Source organism: Ranitomeya variabilis, chromosome 8 (genome assembly GCF_051348905.1).
Source record: "Ranitomeya variabilis isolate aRanVar5 chromosome 8, aRanVar5.hap1, whole genome shotgun sequence".
NCBI classification, from domain to species: domain Eukaryota; kingdom Metazoa; phylum Chordata; class Amphibia; order Anura; family Dendrobatidae; genus Ranitomeya; species Ranitomeya variabilis.
The window spans coordinates 119414379-119434244 of record NC_135239.1 but is presented as its reverse complement, the minus strand read 5'-3'; the positions used below and the strand labels follow the sequence as shown (position 1 = coordinate 119434244).

Below are 19866 nucleotides of genomic sequence, written 5' to 3'. Positions count from 1 at the left end.
CATGCATCTAATAAAGTAATATCAGTTCTAACCTTTCTCCTCTCTTTTCCTTTTCTTTTGGGGTCCTGCCATAGTTTATTTATTGTACTCATCACAGCCCCATACAGCGCTCTCTATGTAGGTATTAATACTGACATACGTCACATACTCTATAACATGGCACTTGTTAGAGGTGGAACGCAAGCGCTGCTCCTTGAAAAGCACCACCATAGTGGTGATGTCATTCCCATACAACATCACTCTGTGCCGGACCCGCCCACTTCCGGCCGGCGATACCCGCTCTCTTCCTGCCGCTTCCTCAGTGCATTTAACACACGCGGCTGCATGCAGGACGCCGGACAAGCGGTGGACACCGCGTCTACAGCGCCACATATGCGGTAAAGTATCCCCACACCTTCACTCACACTCACAGGTCGGTGCCTGTACCTTACCACCAATGCTCTCTATTTTAACAGGCTGTCATTACACACATACGTGCCTCCTCTCTGCATATACTAAGGGTATGTCTCTGCCTCTATATGACACCACGTCATCAGGCTCTTTATTTATATACATTTAATCCTATGTTGCAGAAGCTTAATACTACCTGTCTATTATGACACGCTTCCCTCACCACCATCCATAAAACGGTATGTGACCCCTCCTCCACTACTTAATCACGCTCCCTTTCTCTATTACCAATATTGTGCCAAGATTGGTCGGTTCGGTACTGTTTGTACTGGTATTTTTTGCAATACTTTTATCTTTATGCCATACCATGTGTCTGTTAGTAATCCAATTATATATATACTTTATTTAGTTTGGCTTTTGTTCATTGTTTTATGTACACTTTTCTTTATATTTAGTGTTATCACATTTTGTTCACAGTAACTGATGAAGGTCAAATTTATGACTGAAACTTTTTTGTTGCTGGAAAAATAAACCGCTTGCATAAAAGTTGAGTGCCAGGTTTTATTATATATGACTAAGGTGTTGGAACCTACCTGGGCACGACACTCTGAAGCTGTGCACACGTTTATTTGCTAAATTGAAGGACCTGTGATGACATCAAGAAGAGGGAGGGCTCTGTGTTGTCATGTGATGCTCCAGCCCGCCCACTTCATGACATCACACAGGTCCTTATGCCTCAGCATCCAGCACAGCCCAGGCAGGTATACAGCGATCTTGTCCCTTCTGGCCCCCTTGCTCCTGCCCCCTCCTCCACCAGATGCACAGATCTCCCCAGCTGCTGCAGGAATCCAGCGCTGGGGAAACCATGTGTGTCCCTGTTTAAGTGAAGGAGTATTCAATGGCTGCTCCCCGCTCACTACTCTGACAGGTGGGCGGGAAGCAGCTAATGAATATTCACTGCACTTTAATCATCGGACCATGTGGTTTGCTGCAGCCAGGCAGTGGGGACATTTTTCTGCCTCCTGTGGGTGGGATCACAATGGATCCCACTCGCCGCTGCCACCCCCTCCCCACATGTTACATCCGGACCATATGAAGCACCCACACTTTCCTCCCAAATTTGGAGGAAAAAAATGCGTCTTATGGATACGGTACCTCCTGTCAGTGTATCGCTGGTGGCCAAGTGACATCAACGTGGGACACTTGGTATTAAATGGAATACGGCGGACAAGTAGTATATGTTGGTTTATTATTTGTGATTGTTTGTGGGAGACACGAGCATCGGGGATTAGGTGTTCGGTGAGTATTATTATTATTATTATTAGTTATTATTTATTATTATGATGAGTATGTATTTTGTATGTGAATATGTAGATGTTTTGATTTTGTTTTACAATTAAACATAGGCTCCGCATGATGAGACTATTCTCCCATCATCGGCTCATGCTGTCTGTTATATGTGACAAAACACATAGCCGGATGGGAGTAGTAGTCCCATCAGACAACGCCTGGGTACACACGTCGCATGGGTACACACACACAGACACACGCACATATTTTCTGCCCACACACAGAGACACACACACATATCTCCGCCCACACACTCTTCCTACTTCTGATATCATTTCCCTTTGACAAATCGCAGCGTTTTTGGCAGCAAATCTGCAGCAAATACGCAAACCTTTTTACGCCTGCGTTTTTGCTGCAGACTTAATGAACTCAGTTGAAGTCAATGAGTCAAAAATGCTGCAGAAGCGCAAAAAGAATTGCCATGCTGCAGAAAATTAACCCCTAATCCCATATGACGTACTATCCCGTCAAGGTGACCTGGGACTTAATTCCCAGTGACGGGATAGTACGTCATATGCGATCAGCCGCGCTCACGGGGGGAGTGCGGCCGATCGCGGCCAGGTGTCAGCTGACTATCGCAGCTGACATCTGGCACTATGTGCCAGGAGCGGTCACGGACCGCCCCCGGCACACTGCGATCAAACACGATCGCAGTGTTCCGGCGGTATAGGGAAGCATCGCACAGGGAGGGGGCTCCCTGCGTGCTTCCCTGAGATCCCCAGAGTAACGCGATGTGATAGCGTTGCTCCGAGGGTCTCTTACCTCCACCTCCCTGCAGCAGGCCCGGATCCAAAATGGCCGCAGCATCTGGGTCCTGCAGGGAGGTGGCTTCACAGCGCCTGCTCACAGCAGGCGACGGGAAGCCTGGAGGAGCTGTGCACCTCAGATCGCCGATCTGACAGAGTGCTGTGCAAACTGTCAGATCAGCGATCTTACACTATAACATGATGCGCCCCCCCCCCTGGGGCAATGTTATAGTGTAAAAAAAAAAAAATATTCACTTGTGTAAAAAAAATGAAAAAAAATTCCCCCCCCCCAAAAAAAATATTGTTCCTATAAATACATTTCTTTATCTAAATAATAATAATAAAAACAATAAAAGTACACATATTTAGTATCGCCGCATCCGTAACGACCCGACCTATAAAACTGTCCCACTAGTTAATCCCTTCAGTGAACACCGTAAAAAAAAACGAGGCAAAAAACAACGCTTTATTATCATACCGCCAAACAAAAAGTGGAATAAGACGCGATCAAAAAGACGGATCTAAATAACCATGGTACCGCTGAAAACGTCATCTTGTCCTGCAAAAAACGAGCCGCCATACAGCGTCAAAGAAAAAAAAAAGTTATAGTCCTCAGAATAAAGCGATGCAAAAATAATTATTTTTTCTATAAAATAGTTTTTATCGTATAAAAGCGCCAAAACATTAAAAAATGATATAAATGAGGTATCGCTGTAATCGCACTGACCGAAAGAATAAAACTGCTTTATCCATTTTACCAAACGCGGAACGGTATAAACGCCTCCCCCAAAAGAAATTCATGAATAGCTGGTTTTTGGTCATTCTGCCTCACAAAAATCGGAATAAGAAGCGATCAAAAAATGTCACGTGCCCGAAAATGTTACCAATAAAAACCTCAACTCGTCCCGCAAAAAACAAGACCTCACATGACTCTGTGGACCAAAATATGGAAAAATTATAGCTCTCAAAATGTGGTAACGCAAAAAATATTTTTTGCAATAAAAAGCGTCTTTCAGTGTGTGACGGCTGCCAATCATAAAAATCCGCTATAAAAGTAAATCAAACCCCCCTTCTTCACCCTCTTAGCGGGAAAAAAAAAATATTATTTCCATTTTCCCTTTAGGGTTAGGGCTAGGGTTAGGGTTAGGGTTAGGGCTAGGGTTAAGGCTACAGTTTAGGGTTGGGGCTAAAGTTAGGGTTAGGGTTTGGATTACATTTACGGTTGTGAATAAGATTGGGATTAGGGTTAGGGGTGTGTCAGGGTTAGGGGTGTGGTTAGGGTTACCGTTGGGATTAGGGTTAGGGATGTGTTTGGATTAGGCTTTCAGTTATAATTGGGGGGTTTCCACTGTTTAGGCTCATCAGGGGCTCTCCAAACACGACATGGCGTCCGATCTCAATTCCAGCCAATTCTGTGTTGAAAAAGTAAAACAGTGCTCCTTCCCTTCCGAGCTCTCCCGCGCACCCAAACAGGGGTTTACCCCAACATATGGGGTATCAGCGTACTCAGGACAAATTGGTCAACAACTTTTGGGGTCTAATTTCAACTGTTACCCTTGGAAAAATACAAAACTGGGGGCTAAAATATAATTTTTGTGGAAAAAAAAAGATTTTTTTATTTTCACGGCTCTGCGTTATAAACTGTAGTGAAATGCTTGGGGGTTCAAAGCTCTCACAACACATCTAGATGAGTTTATTAGGGGGTCTACTTTTCAAAATGGTGTCACTTGTGGGGGGTTTAGGTACATCAAGGGCTCTCCAAACGCAACATGGCGTCCCATCTCCATTCCAGTCAATTTTGCATTGAAAAGTCAAATGGCGCTCCTTCGCTTCCGAGCTCTGCCATGCGCCCAAACAGTGGTTTACCCCCACATATGGGGTATCGGCGTACTCAGGACAAATTGTGCAACAACATTTGGGGACCATTTTCTCCTGTTACCCTTGGTAAATTAAAACAAATTGGAGCTGAAGTAAATTTTGTGTGAAAAAAAGTTGCCGTAAATGTTCATTTTTATTTAAACATTCCAAAAATTCCTGTGAAACACCTGAAGGGTTAATAAACTTCTTGAATGTGGTTTTGAGCACCTTGAGGGGTGCAGTTTTTAGAATGGTGTCACACTTGGGTATTTTCTATCATATAGACCCTTCAAAATGACTTCAAATGAGATGTGGTCCCTAAAAAAAATGGTGTTGTAAAAATGAGAAATTGCTGGTCAACTTTTAACCCTTAACTCCCTAACAAAAAAAAATTTTGGTTCCAAAATTGTGCTGATGCAAAGTAGACATGTGGGAAATGTTACTTATAAAGTATTTTGTGTGACATATCTCTGTGATTTAATTGCATAAAAATTCAAAGTTGGAAAATTGCGAAATTTTCAAAATTTTCGCCAAATTTCCGTTTTTTTCACAAATAAATGCAGGTAATATAACAGAAATTTTACAACTATCATAAAGTACAATATGTCACGAGAAAATATTGTCAGAATCGTGCAAACCAGCCTCGGGGCTTAAGGGGTTAAACCCTGCGAATACTGATGGAAATTCATGGATCATGTGCACAACATTTCAGAGTTGTCATTGCATTACCTTGCTTTAGTATTCCATTGCGTTTTTGGAGCATTTCCATGCATAAAAAAATGCTGCGAATACGCATCAAAAATGTATCGTGTGCACATAGCCTTAAAGTTAAAATCTCTCATAACAGGAGATTGACAACCGATAAAAAACGCAAGTTCATTGCAAACATGATTATTTTCATGTTGTCTAATTAAAGCATTTTGAGAACACCCTGTAGCCTTTGTGACTAAACCCCATTTTTCGTTTCTAACGTGTTATTTTATTCAGCAATAACTTTGGAAAATTGCTACATTTTCCAGTGTAAGTTTGTTTTGTTTTTTGTCATGGCACATTGTACTTTCATTTTTTTTAAATAAAATATTGCTTTTGCCCCCAAATTTTGTATTTTCACACAGAGTAAAAGGCCAAAATGCTATTTCTTATCTAATGCCTCATGAATGCAGCAATACTACAAATGTACAGTACAAAGCAAAAGTTTTGGACACACCGTCTCATTTAAAGATTTTTCTGTATTTTCATGACTATGAAAATTCTAAATTCACACTGAAGACATCACAGCTATGAATTAACACGTGGAATTATATACTTAACAAAAAAGTGTGAAACAACTGAAAATATGTCTTATATTCTAGGTTATTTAAAGTAGCCACCTTTTGCTTTGATGACTGCTTTCCACACTCTTGGCATTCTCTTGATGAGCTTCAAGAGGTAATCGCCAGAAATGGTTTTCACTTCACAGGTGTGCCCTGTCAGGTTTAATAAGTGGGATTTCTTGCCTTATAAATGGGGTTGAGACCATCAGTTGTGTTGTGCAGAATTCTGGTGGATACACAGCTGATAGTCCTACTGAATAGACTGTTAGCTGCTTTTTTCTTGCCATGATACAAATTCTAAGTAAAGAAAAATGAGTGGCCATCATTACTTTAAAAAATGAAAGTCAGTCAGTCCGAAAAATTGGGAAAACTTTGAAAGTGTCCCCAAGTGCAGTTGCAAAAACCATCAAGCGCTACAAAGAAACTGGCTCACATGAGGACCGCCCCAGGAAAGGAAGACCAAGAGTCACCTCTGCTTCTGAGGATAAGTTTATCCGAGTCAACAGCCTCAGAAATCGCAGGTTAACAGAAGCTCAGATTAGAGACCAGGTCAATGCCACACAGAGTTCTAGCAGCAGACACATCTCTACAACAACTGTTAAGAGGAGACTTTGTGCAGCAGGCCTTCATGGTAAAATAGCTGCTAGGAAACCACTGCTAAGGAAAGGCAACAAGCAGAAGAGACTTGTTTGGGCTAAAGAACACAAGTAATGGACATTAGACCAGTGGAAATCTGTGCTTTGGTTTGATGAGTCCAAATTTGAGATCTTTGGTTCCAACCACCGTGTCTTTGTGTGACGCAGAAAAGGTGAACGGATGGACTCTACATGCCTGGTTCCCACCGTGAAGCATGGAGGAGGAGGTGTGATGGTGTGGGGGTGCTTTGCTGGTAACACTGTTGGGGATTTTTTCAAAATTGAAGGCATACTGAACCAGCATGGCTACCACAGCATCTTGCAGCGGCATGCTGTTCCATCCGGTTTGCGTTTAGTTGGACCATCATTTATTTTTCAACAGGACAATGACCCCAAACACAGCTCCTCGCTGTGTAAGGGCTATTTGACCAAGAAGTAGAGTGATGGGGTGCTACTCCAGATGACCTGGCCTCCACAGTCACCAGACCTGAACCCAATCGAGATGGTTTGGGGTGAGCTGGACCACAGAGTGAAGGCAAAAGGGCCAACAAGTACTAAGTATCTCTGGGAACTCATTCAAGATTGTTGGAAGACGATCTCCGGTGACTACGTCTTGAAGCTCCTCAAGAGAATGCCAAGAGTGTGCAAAGCAGTCATCAAAGCAAAAGATGGCTACTTTGAAGAACCTAGAATATAAGACATATTTTCAGTTGTTTCACACTGTTTTGTTAAGTATATAATTCCACATGTGTTAATTCATAGTTTTGATGCCTTCAGTGTGAATTTAGAATTTTCATAGTCCTGAAAATACAGAAAAATCTTTAAATAAGAAGGTGTGTACAAACTTTTGCTCTGTACTGTAGGTGGTAACTACTGTGTATGCACATAGCAGAGCTTGGAAGGGAAGGAGCACTACTTGCCTTTTGGAGTACAAATTTGGCTTAGAATAGAGCAGGGAAGCCATGTTGCCTATGCTGAACTCCAAGGTGCAAAAACAGCAGAAACCCCAATTTTGTAAACTGAACACCTCAATAAATTAATTTAGTCAGAACTCAAGGCAGAACTCGATAAAGAGAAGGAGTGCTATTTGACTTTTGGAGCTCAATTTTGGCTGTGAATGTCTTGTCACGTTTGCAGAGCCCCTGAGGTGACAATAGTTAAAGGGAATCTGTCAGCTGGTTTTTACTATGTAATCTAAAAGCAGCATGCTGTAAGAGTTAAAACACAGATTTTAGGGATGCCTCCTAGGTTTTGTTTACTTGCAATGATTGTTTTAGCACCAGGAGGGTATGTGTCCACAGGGCATATTGGTAGCTCTTTAGTCGCAGCGGATACCACGCTCCGCCCAAAGCGCTGCCCCCTTTTGTACGCGTGGTGATTCCACATGTGTTCATTGAACTGTGCGGAATCACCATTCCCAATACATAGACTGTGTTATTTATCTTGCAGAGACGGAGCATCTCCGCAAGATAAATAGACATGCTGCGGTCTAGAAAGACGTGCCGCATGTCCGGTTACGTAGGTCTGCCGTATGCATGTTTGTACGCATAGTGGAGATGGGATTTCTCCTTCGCCTCATTGGGGGACACAGGACTGTGGGTGTATGCTACTGCCGCCAGGAGGCTGACACTAAGTAAACATAAAAAAAGTTTAGCTCCTCCTCCGTCGTATACACCCTGGCACGGGCCGAAGGCAAACCCAGTTTATGCTTAGTGTCTGAAGGAGGCACACGTCTGATTTTCAGACTCTCCATATTCCTTTTCTTCACATGGAAATGAGACAGGGCCGACGGACCCTTTTGAAGGGGTCCGATCTCCCCAAACCAACAACGGGCGAGCACGTGGAGTGTCGTCTCCACGTATCCTCTCCCGCGGTGTGGGACTTGCCGGAGTCAGCCCTGACCACCCTAAGGTAACAAAACCCTAGGCTGTACAGGTGCATATGTACTGTCCATGCGGCCTCCACTGCATCACCAATGTTTAGACAGCAGTGATACAGAGGAGGCGTACGGTCCCTCTCCTCATCCCCTGAAGGCAAGATGGAGTTAGGCTGCCTGCACCATCCGTTTTAACAGCCCCCCTCTGACCTTAAGCTCCATCGCGTAGTGAGGGACTGGAAGGGTTCCTGCAGCAAACATCCAGGGGACAGCGGGCGCTGCGTTTTTTTTTTTCCTGACGTTGGCAGAGCCACTCCGCAGGGATCCCAGCCTCTTCATTCTCGTGCAGGTCCAGGTAAATTTTTACGCCCGGCGTTTGCCGACAGTCAGGCCGCAGTCAGGAAGTCCCGCCCCTTCCGGTCGCGTCATGCCCCGCCTCCCTCCCCCTGTGCTGGGGGAGAGAAAAATCTAGGCCCCCGGCTTCTGCCGTGTTAGGCCGCGGGCGGAAGTCCCAACCCTTCTGGTCGCGTCATCAGCTGCGTTATCCTCCCGCCTCCCTCTCCCTGGGCTGGGGGAAAGAAAAATCTAGGCCCCGGCTTCTGCCGTGTTAGGCCATGGGCGGAAGTCCCGCCCCTTCTGGCCGCATCATCGGCCGTAGGCCCTGCCCCCCACAACACCAAGGAACATGGGGGAAAAAATTTAGGACGGCTTTAGATCCCCATAGGCCAGTGGACTGCAAACGCCGCCATTTCCGGCGGGACCACCCTTCAAGGAAGCGCTCCTTTTAAAGGGAACAGCGTGGTTGGGTCACCCTGTGACAGGTTCCACAGTTCCACAGGACAGACGGGGACACAGGACTGGGGTAAGTGCTACTCCCCCGAGCCTGACGGCTGCCATATCTGTTTTTTTGCAGCCTATCTAAAATGCTGTCATAGCATCCGCAGGACCATGTCTAGAAAGACCAAGTCTCACACGGTTTTATACACCGCATGTGTAGCCTGTCCTGCTTTTCCGCATGCCCAGAGTAAGCGTCTCTGTGAGGCCTGCGATTCCGAATGCGCTCAGGAACCCTCCCCTGCGACTCAGGCAGAAACTGTAGTTTCTCCCCCGGAATGGGTCATGTCCGTGTCGCAATCTATGGCATTTCTAACCAAGGCAATCGAATCCCTCCAAACCCCGGCTGTGGCAAGGGACAGTGGTTCTTCTATCTTGGAGAGGTCTTCCGACTCACTGGAACCTCCGGCCTGCAGGGGCCACACTCTCACTAGGCAGACGCGGGGGAAGCGAACCCATACAGCGTCTCCCGATCCATCAGGTGCATCTGCATCCTTTAGTTCTGCTTCTCTTTAACCCTCATCAGCTCAGCGGAGGTTAGTGAACAGGGTTCGGACTGCGATTCTGAATGGTCCCTCGATTTTGAGGCACCTGGTTATCAGGAGTCAATAGACAGCCTAATTGAGGCCGTCAACCAAACCTTGGGTATAGAGGACGAATCTACCTTGGCCTCGGGTCATAAGGTGTCGTTCAAAAGGATCAAGCAGCCTCATAGGGTGTTTTCCACTCACCCTGAGTTTGAGGACTTAGTCCAACGGCATAGAGAGCATCCGGACAGATGGTTCTCAGGACAAAAGGCTCTAAAACAAGATACCCTTTTGCCCCTGAGCTGCATAAGAAGTGGGCAGAATCCCCGTCGGTAGATCCACCGGTTTCTCGTTTGGCCTCCAACACACTGTTATCCCTTCCCAACGGTTCCTCTATTAGGGATCCAACTGATTGGCTCATAGAAAGATTGGCCCTCTTTTGCAGCGAGTTGGGTAGCTAAGGCCATGATATCTTGGTCAGAATCTTTAACTAAGGCTCTACAGGAGAGGGACCTACCGTCGGAGTTAACGGAGATGTCAAATCAGATATCCCTAGCTGGGAGCTACCTGATCAATGCATCTTTGGATGCAGCGAATGGTGCTGCATTAGCTGCCGCAAACATAATTGCCATTAGACGGGCCCTTTGGTTGAGAACATGGTGGGCGGATTCTACCTCGTAAAAATCCCTTACAACTCTGCCATATAAATGTGGTCGATTATTTGGGGAAAAACTGGATCAGCTCATTTCTGATTCCACAGGGGGGAAAAGCAATTTTCTCCCACAGCAAAAGATTAAACAACCCTTTCATCGCCAGTTTCAGGCTCGATTCAAATCCTTTTGTAACCCCAGGTGGACACCAGCGTTAAACCCCGCTGGCCCAGGTCGACCTAATCTGGACAGAGATCATCAGATCTCCTACAAGGCCAACCCGTTGGGAAGAATGCGGTGCCAGCTACCAAGGTCAAGGGGATCTAGGTCCCATAGGTTTTCAGCCAAATGACTGGAGGCGGTATCCGATCGCCTCCGACAGAGTTGGCGGCCGTCTACTCTTGTTTCATCAGTCCTGGCTCTCGGTGGTTCACGACAGGTGGGTAAGAGATCTAGTGTCCTCAGGGTACAAAATAGAGTTTCTCAGTCTCCCCCCATGCCGGTTCTTTCCCTCCCGTCTTCCCACTTCAGGACCCCAGGTACAAGCCTTGTTCAGAACTGTAGAATCCCTTCGGCTCTGTGGGGTCACCATTCCAGTCCCGAAGGAAGAGAGATTTCAGGGGTTTTATTCCAACCTGTTCATGGTTCCCAAAAAAGACGGATCCGTAAGGCCCATTCTGGACCTAAAAAGTTTAAACAGGTTTGTCAACATTCGTCACTTTCGAATGGAATCTCTCCGGTCAGTCATTGCGGCAATGGAAAAGGGAGAATTCTTAGCCTCAATAGATATTCAAGATGCTTATCTTCACATTCCCATATTCCCTTCGCATCAAAGATTTCTACGTTTTGCCGTAGGCAGCCTACATTTTCAGTTCACTGCCTTACCTTTCAGGCTGGCCACCGCACCCAGGATATTTACAAAGGTCATTGCAGCAGTGGTGTCTATCCTGCATTCCCGGGGCATACTCGTTTTGCCATATCTAGACGATTTCCTTATCAAGGGGCCGTCTTTTCGAGCCTGCGAGGAAAATGTCAGCATTACTCTGGATACACTTTCTCGCTTAGGGTGGCTGGTGAATCTAAAAAAATCATCCCTTGTGCCATCTCAGAAAATCTCTTTTCTAGGGATAATCTTCAACACCTCACAAGGGTTGACAATCCTACCCCGGGACAAGGTCCTGACCCTCTGCAAAGAGGTGAGGATCCTTCGCCGACCTACCATACAATCCGGTTCTGCATGAGGGTTTTAGGAAGGATGGTGGCGGCAATAGAGGCAGTACCTTTTGCGCAATTCCATCTCCATCCTCTCCAACATGCACTGTTGGCAGCATGGGACAAAAATCTGTATTCTGTCAACCTCAGGTGCCGTCTGTCTCTCCAGGTCAGACAGGCTCTTGCATGGTGGTCAACGAGCCCTTCTCTACGACAAGGGAAAGCCTTTCCCCCAGCCCATTGGCTGGTAGTCACGACAGACGACAGTCTTCTCGGTTGGGGAGCAGTGTTTTGCCACCACACAGCCCAGGGACGCTGGTCCTCACAGGAGTCAACCCTCCCGATCAATCTATTGGAGATTCGGGCGATTCGGCTGGCGCTACAACATTTTCATCTTCTTCTAGCAGGCCACCCTGTCTGGATTCAATCGGACAACGCCACAGCGGTGGCCTACATAAATCATCAAGGGGGTACCCGCAGCAGGGCAGCCATGCACGAGGTGAAACTGGTCCTCGACTGGGCCGAAAAGAACCACTCTATGATTTCGGCAGTAGATACCGGGTGAGGAAAACTGGGCTGCGGATTTTCTCAGTCGTCAGGGCCTTGCATCCGGGGAGTGGTCTCTCCATCCCAAGGTGTTTCAGCAAATATGTCATCGCTGGGGAACCCCGGACTTGGACCTGATGGCTTCCGGAATGAATGCCAAAGTACCCAAGTTTGTCGCCCGGTATCGAGACCCACAGGCAATCGCCATGGACGCGTTAGTTCTACCTTAGAACCAGTTTTGTCTCCCATACCTGTTTCCCCCTCTTGCGCTGCTCCCAAAGGTAGTCAGGAAGATCAAGACAGAGGGAGTTCCAACAATCCTGGTTGCTCCAGATTGTCCTCGTCGGTCATGGTACGCACACCTAGTGCAGCTGCTCACCGAGGTTCCTTGGCGACTTCCAGAACGCCCAGACCTACTATCTCAGGGCTTGATCTACCACCAGAACTCAGGGGTCCTGTGTTTAACGGCCTGACCATTGAATCTTGGATTCTGACGCAGGCCGGGTTCTCACAAAAGGTTGCCGCTACCATGATTAGCGCCCGCAAATCCATCTCAGCAAGTATTTATCATCACACCTGGAAGGTTTTCTTTTCATGGTGCAGAAAGTGTGGGCTTCCCCCACTACGTTACTCCATTCCTAACATCCTTGCTTTTCTCCAAGCCGGCCTGGATTCGGGGCTTGCACCAAGTACTCTCAGAAGACAGATATCATCCTTATCGGTTCTTTTTCAGCGCAGGATCGCCGTCAATTTACAGGTGAAAGCTTTTCTACAGGGAGTCGTTCACATGGTACCACCTTACAGGCCCCCCTGGATTCTTGGGACCTTAACTTGGTCTTAAGTGCCTTGCAGGAATCTCCTTTTGAGCCTCTTCAGGACGTCTCTTTGACCTATCTTTCCTGGAAAGTCGTGTTCTTGGTGGCCATAACTTCCATTAGGCGGGTATCAGAGCTGGCGGCTCTATCCTGCCGGGCTCCGTTTCTACAGTTCCATCAGGATAAAGTGGTGCTCAGGCCAGCACCCTCATTTTTTCCAAAGGTGGTTTCCTCGTTCCACATTAACAAGGACATTGTCTTACCTTCTTTTTGCCCGGCGCCAACGCACCATGTTGAAAAAGCTCTCCATACGCTAGACCTAGTGAGAGCACTTCGGAGGTACATTTCTCGGACGGCACCTTTTCGGCAGACGGATGCGCTGTTTGTCCTTCCTGAGGGTCACAGGAAGGGGCTCACTGCTTCAATATCCACCTTAGCAAGGTGGATACGATCAGCTATTCAGGAGGCCTACCGCGTCAAGGGCATGATCGTTCCGGCTGGAATCAGAGCTCACTCCACTCGAGCAGTGGGGGCTTCCTGGGCACTTCGGCACCAGGCTTCAGCAGAGCAGATTTGCAAGGCAGCAACCTGGTCCAGTTTGCATACCTTTTCCAAGCACTATAATGTCCATACTCAGACTTCTGCTGATGCGAGCCTGGGTAGAAGGATTCTTCAGGCAGCGGTAGCGCACATATAGGCGGCAGATGCCTGGATATTACTCTGGTGAGTCAATTTCCCACCCAGGGACTGCTTTAGGACATCCCACAGGCTTGTGTACCCCAATGAGGCAAAGGAGAAATAGGGATTTTTGTGTTACTCACCGTAAAATCCTTTTCTCCGAGACGCTCATTGGGGGTCACAGCCCCCTCCCTATTAGCCAGATGGCTTTTTTTTTTATGCTTCAGTTGGTAGGGTCGTTTTCTAGACATGTTGTTTCTGTATTAATGCTGACTGTTATATTGGTTCTCCTACTGCTTTTTGCACCAAACTGGGTTTGCCTTCGGCCCGTGTCAGGGTATATACGATATATACGACGGAGGAGGAGCTAAACCTTTTTTTATGTTTACTTAGTGTCAGCCTCCTGGCAGCAGTAGCATACACCCACAGTCCTGTGTCCCCCAATGAGCGTCTCGGAGAAAAGGATTTTACGGTGAGTAACATAAAAATCCCTATTTCATAAAATCCCCTCCACTATGCTGTAACATCTGGGTGCTGCGGATTGGATGCTGCAGCTGTACGCAGGGTCCAATCTGCAGCAAAAACTCAAGCAATGTGCCCTGTGGAAATATACCTGGAGTTTATCATTGCACAGCTGTTGTGCCTCCCGGTTCGACTCCGCCCCTTTTATGATAGGCATTGCAGGGTCTACAGCCATTGTATATACAGGGCCTGGTGTTGGCGGGGTTAGCTTTTTACGCCCCACTGGAAGCTAAATCTGAGTGATACATTGTTTCATTCAGGGTCTCTTTACCTACATCATGCTGCTCTCAGATGAGGTAGCAAAAATCTGCTGACACATTCTCTTTTGAAAGCCCCTATGTGATGACACCAACGGTGTCACTGGCGCTGTCTAGGGGGCGCTATCAGGGGGCACGAGAACAAGCCCAGGGAGTGCAGGAACAAGGCACGCTGTGCGCAAGGACCTGAGGCTAAGCAGTGAGCACAGGACCTGGCACTGATCAGTCATGTGACCAGGGGGCGGAGTCACCGTGCATGAGTGCAGGGAAGGCAACTGAATGCATGGAGTGCAAGGCACAGACAGTAAACGTGGTCAAGGAAAGCCTAGGATCAAAAGCCAGACGAGAGCTTAGTACCTAGGGATAAGACAAAGTCAGATAACCGAAAAGGACAGGGCAGTACAAAGCAGGATACAGAGGCAAGAGTCAGGGGACAAAGAGGGTCATACATAGCAAAGCACACAAGCACAGAGGCACAATGTTTATAGACGAGTAACCTGTATCATCAACCACAAACCGATTATATCGAAGTATCACCGACACCAAATCCAGGAACTGCCAACATCAAATATCAAATATCCGCCACAGAACCAAAGAGAGGCAAACTAATATTAACCCTTGCCTGACCAGGATGGAGGCGGAACCATCCTGTCCAGAGTCATGACACCCTACAAGTGACCTCATTGTTGAAAATACGTCGCAAGGAATTGAGGGGTGTACTTTTTTAAAATTACCAGTGCTTTAATCCCTTTCCGACATTGGGCATAATAGTACGCCCACGTCGGAATCCCTCCCTTTGATGTGGGCTCCTGCACTGAGCCCACATCTTTCCCAGCACATGTCAGCTGTTTTGAATAGCTGACATGTGCCTCTAACAGCCGCAGATAGAATCGTCCATCTCTGACAGCGGCATTGATCTTGCGCTTCCCGTAAGTGCGCCGGAAATCCTGCCCATTGGTGACCCCATTACGTGATTGCGTGTCACCGATGGGTTGGCATGACAACCAGAGGTCTCCAGCAAACCTCTATGGTTGGCATTGCCAGATTGCTGTGAGCATTTCTACTACATACAGGTGATCTGATCATCGCCTGTATGTAGAAGAGCCAATCAGACACCTGCAGCTTCTAGTCTCTCATGGAGACTATTAAAGCATGCAAAAAGTAAAAAGAAATGTTAAAAAAAAATAAACATTCAAATCACCGCCTTTCGCCCCAATAAAAATAAAACAAAAGAACAAACATACATACACATATTTGTTATTGCCGCATTCAGAATCACCCGATCTATCAATTTAAAAAAACAATTAACCCGATCAGTAAGCGGTGTGACGATAAAAAAATTCAAAACTCCAGAATTACTTTTTTGGTCACCGTTACATTGCAATAAAATGCCATAAAGGGTGATCAAAAGATCGTATCTGCACCAAAATAATTAAAAACGTCAGCTTGGCATGCAAAAAATAAGCCCTCACCCAGTCCGAGATCATGAAAAATGGAGACGCTACGGTGATTGGAAAATGGCGCAATTTGTTACAAAAAAAAAGTTTGGATTTTTTTTTCACCACCTAGATAAAAAAGAACCTAGACATGTTTGGTGTCTATGAACTCGTAATGACCTGGAGAATCATAATGGCAGTGTCACGATCCATGTTTGGATCTTTGGCAGATCTGGCCTCTCAGATTAAAACTTTTTTCCTTTCTGGCTATCGGGTTAATGCAGTTTTTCCCCTGTGGCCGCTGGTGTAATTACATTGCTGCCTAGTCTGCTGATGTTGGTGGTGACCACTCCCACCTTCCTTCAAAAGGTCACGTGATGCATCAGCTGATTGTTGGATTATACAGGTCCTTTTGGAGACCAACCTAGCTGGAGTCAGGAGCTTGCTGAGTGCTGTGTTTCTTTAGCTGAATACTGATATCTGTTGCCATACTCAGCTTTCTCTGATGTAATGCACCGAACAGCAAAGTGTGGAGTTTATTGTTGCTTTGTCCCTTTGTTATCTGTAACTTCCCCTGTGTTTTATTAGTGCAGCGGTGGGACCAGTGCTCTCGCTTGCCAGTTCCCTACTTAAGGATAAGAGCAGTGCAAGTGAGGGACTAGGTATCCTTCTCGGCGATGGGGTGAAAGAACCCGTATAGGGATGCTAGTGAGAGCAGGGCACATCCTCAGGTGAATGCAGGAGGTGTCCATTCCCTGTTCCCACCGACAGGGCCCACCGTTGTTAAAGTGTCCCCGGTGTACCCTTTTGTGTTTTGCCATTTTGTGACCGTCCACTCGGCGGGTCGTTTCACGCTAGGACAGTCACTTCGTGACAGGCAGGTCAGTTTTAGCATTTAGTGAACCTAGCAAAAAAGCCAAACAAAAAACAAGTGTGGGATTGTACTTTTTTTTGCAATTTCAATGCACTTGGAATTTTTTTTCCTACTTTCTAGTACACGACATGGTAAAACCAATGGTGTTGTTCAAAAGTTCAACTCGTCCTGCAAAAAACAAGCCCTCACACGGCCATATTGACGGAAAAATAAAAACGCTATGGCTCTGGGAAGAAAGGGAGCGAAAAAGGAAAATACCCTCGGGGGTTAAGGGGTTAAATTAATCAAATATGGCATAGATCGTACTCTATTTCTTTTATTTAATCAATCTTGACCATCACCTCCATATCTTAACACCTTGTTCAGATTAATCTGAGATTTCTCCAACGTGAATAACTCATTGCTCACAAAAATCATCCAATAAGATAATTATTTCTTGGTTTGGTTTTCTTCTGAGGGGGGTGGATTTTACTATTGTACAGTATATAGTTTTCATCTACATAGTCAGACTGTGTTTCATTGTGATCAACCCTTTTGTGACACATGACTTACACTTACGTCATATGTGTTCTGTTGCTTACTTTGATGCATCTTTCCCGTCAGATGATTTTACCTGTTTAAATGTCAATCTCTGAGCATGGCATTTAACAAGCGCCGGAAAGGGGTTGTCATTCTACACACCCACTGACACGCCCGTGATGTAATCGCAGGGTGCTGATGGTTTGCTATGACAACCGGAGGTCTGCTGAAGATCTCCATGTTTCTCATGCCGATTTGCCTTGAAAGCCTGATGCAGTGCTGATGCACTGCTTTGTTATAGCAGAGTGATCAGATGATTGCGGCTTCAATTCCGCCAAAGTGGAATATTTAAAAAGTTTTTAAAAAGATGAAATGGAAAAAAAACACAACTTCAAATTACCCTTCTTTTGCCCCATCAAAAATAAAATAATAAAAAATAGCCATTTGGTGGTACCGTTGCATTCGTAAAAATTCCCATCTATGAAAATATAAAGTAAACCAATCCGATCAGTACATGGCAAAACAAGAAAAAAATAAAACCGACAGAATTACTTTTTTTGGCCATAGCAATGCTGGAATAAAATGCAAGAGTCCATCAAAATATCCTATCTACCTCAAGATGGTATTAGTAAAAATGTCAGCTCAGGGTGCAAAAATAACAGCAAAAATATCCTATGGGTCTCAGAAAATGCAACACGAATTTTACATATTATTATTTTTTTTTTTTAAATGTTACCACTTAAATGAAAAAAAAAAAATATATGCATGAATTGTACTGACCTGGAGAATCATATTGCCGGGTCAGTTTTAGGGAACATGGTAAATCAAAAAATTAAAAAATTGCCATTTCAATACACTTGGAATTTTTTTCTTGCTTTTCAGTGCATCACATCACAGAATTATGTCATTTAAAAGTATAACTTGTCACCAAAAGCCAAGCGCTTATACGGCAATGTGGAAGGAAAAATAAAAAAGTTATGGCTCTTAGAAGAACGCGAGGAGCAAATGGAAAAAAAATAAAAATTGCCCTGGGATAAAGGGGTTAAGAATAGAGTTGAACGAACTTGTTCGGGTTCCCTCTTATTCGGCAAGTTATAGCGCTTACTGAATAAGCTGCAGAGGGAACCCGGCTTCCTGGATCGCTCCGGCTGAACAGCTGATCGGCGCCGCGGCTGCATGTGTTGCGGCTGTGTGACAGTCACAACACATGCATGGAGAGCCCAACAAACAGGCTATCCATGCATGTGCTGTGGCTGTGACACTGCCGCGACACATGCAGCAGCGGCGCTGATCAGCCTGAGCGATCCAGGAAGCCGGGTTCCCTCTGCAGCTTATTCAGTAAGCGCTATAGCTTGCCGAATAAGAAGGAACCTGAACAAATTTGCTCAACTCTAGTTAAGAATGCATATAGCATTTGAAATGTGTTGATGATCAGTATCCATCCATCCTCTTTTATGGATTTTAGATGTTTGAAATCAAGTGCCAATTTTAACCCATTTGCATTGAGTTGGACAACCCCTCCCCTTTTTTAAATGTTTATTTCCCCCTAAAAATGATTCCAGTTTGTTTCTCAATTATTGGTGATATTAAAAGTGGAAAAAGTTCTGAAATTCTTCTTCTTGGTATGATTTTTTTACATGACTAAAACTTGGCATTTTAACAAGTGTATAAACTTTTTATATGCACTGTATATGTGTTTGACTTGCAGCTGTAGTTCAGTAGTTAAAATCAATTGGTACTACAATTTTGTTTTAGTTTAGCCCCAGCCTTAATCTGACAGGTTGCATATGGAAGAATGGATAACTTATCTCTACTAGTTAAAGGTCTTACCATCTTTGCAAAATGTGATGTGAGTATAATTCTTATAAGACATTCATAATTTTGTATTCTTTATTCATTCTACAGGTATCTGCTGTGCCCACGGTACTTGCTATGAAGAATGGTATAATTATTGATCAGTTTGTGGGTATCAAAGAGGAAGATCAGTTGGAGGCTTTTCTTAAGAAACTCGTTGGACCATAACTTCATTACAAATCCAAAATGTACCTCTAACTGATAAAAAAGACATTCAATTATTTTCTAGTGTCCTCTTCTACCTTGGTCCTGCCTTTTGTCATGATTTCCAGATGTAATATAAGTTAATATAAAACTGATATTTCCCCTCATGCAATTTGAGAATTTATTACACAATCCTGTTTTTTTACATTATTAATAGAAAATTATAATAAAACACCTGCATTGTTTCTCATCTTCCATGGTATTAAGTTGTACTTGTGTTAGGTAATTTACATTTTCAAAGTAACTGAGTGACAACTCAGCCACCCTATTGATTTCAGGGGCATACTGGGCTATAAGTTTTGTGAATGGGCTGGAGCTTGCCAGGCTATCACCATGCAAATTATGGATTGTTGAGCAGCCCAGTCAATATGGGCCTACTGAGTTTCCTCCAGGTGTCACCTTTTCTGGGTGATTGCCTGACAATTTATTGGTCAGTCCATTGCAAGTTGTAGCTTTGCTTGGTGGTGTGTGTTCTGCTGTTCTGATCTTTGCTGCCTGATCTCCGTGAGAAGTCACTAGCCGGCATCACATTAGGAGTCTAAGGTCAGAAGCCAGGAGGATATGTCATAAACAGAAGGAAGAGAAAAAAGCGTGGTCAGGTAAGGTTCCTATATAAGAGTACTGGTAGGATAGCGCATCAGAGCTAAAGGGGTTAAAGAGACGGATGGTGAGAACGAAGTCCAAGGTTAGGCAACAACAGATCAACATACAGAACTCAAGAGACACAACTCAGTTAAGTAGCATGGCAATCATCTGGAATAATGAACACTA

The 19866-nt window shown here is 45.2% G+C and overlaps 1 protein-coding gene across 3 annotated transcripts in view; it reads left to right on the top strand.

Moving 5' to 3' along the window:
• Positions 1-19290, top strand: part of TXN2 (thioredoxin 2) — a 244687-nt gene extending 225397 nt beyond the window's left edge. For all 3 annotated transcript variants that reach the window (XM_077278013.1, XM_077278015.1, XM_077278014.1), the window contains exon 4: positions 18943-19290. In XM_077278013.1, the coding sequence (XP_077134128.1) occupies positions 18943-19059 (117 nt within the window). In that variant the 3' untranslated portion in view covers positions 19060-19290. The remainder of the gene's footprint in view (positions 1-18942) is intronic.
• The last annotated feature ends 576 nt before the right edge of the window (positions 19291-19866 follow it).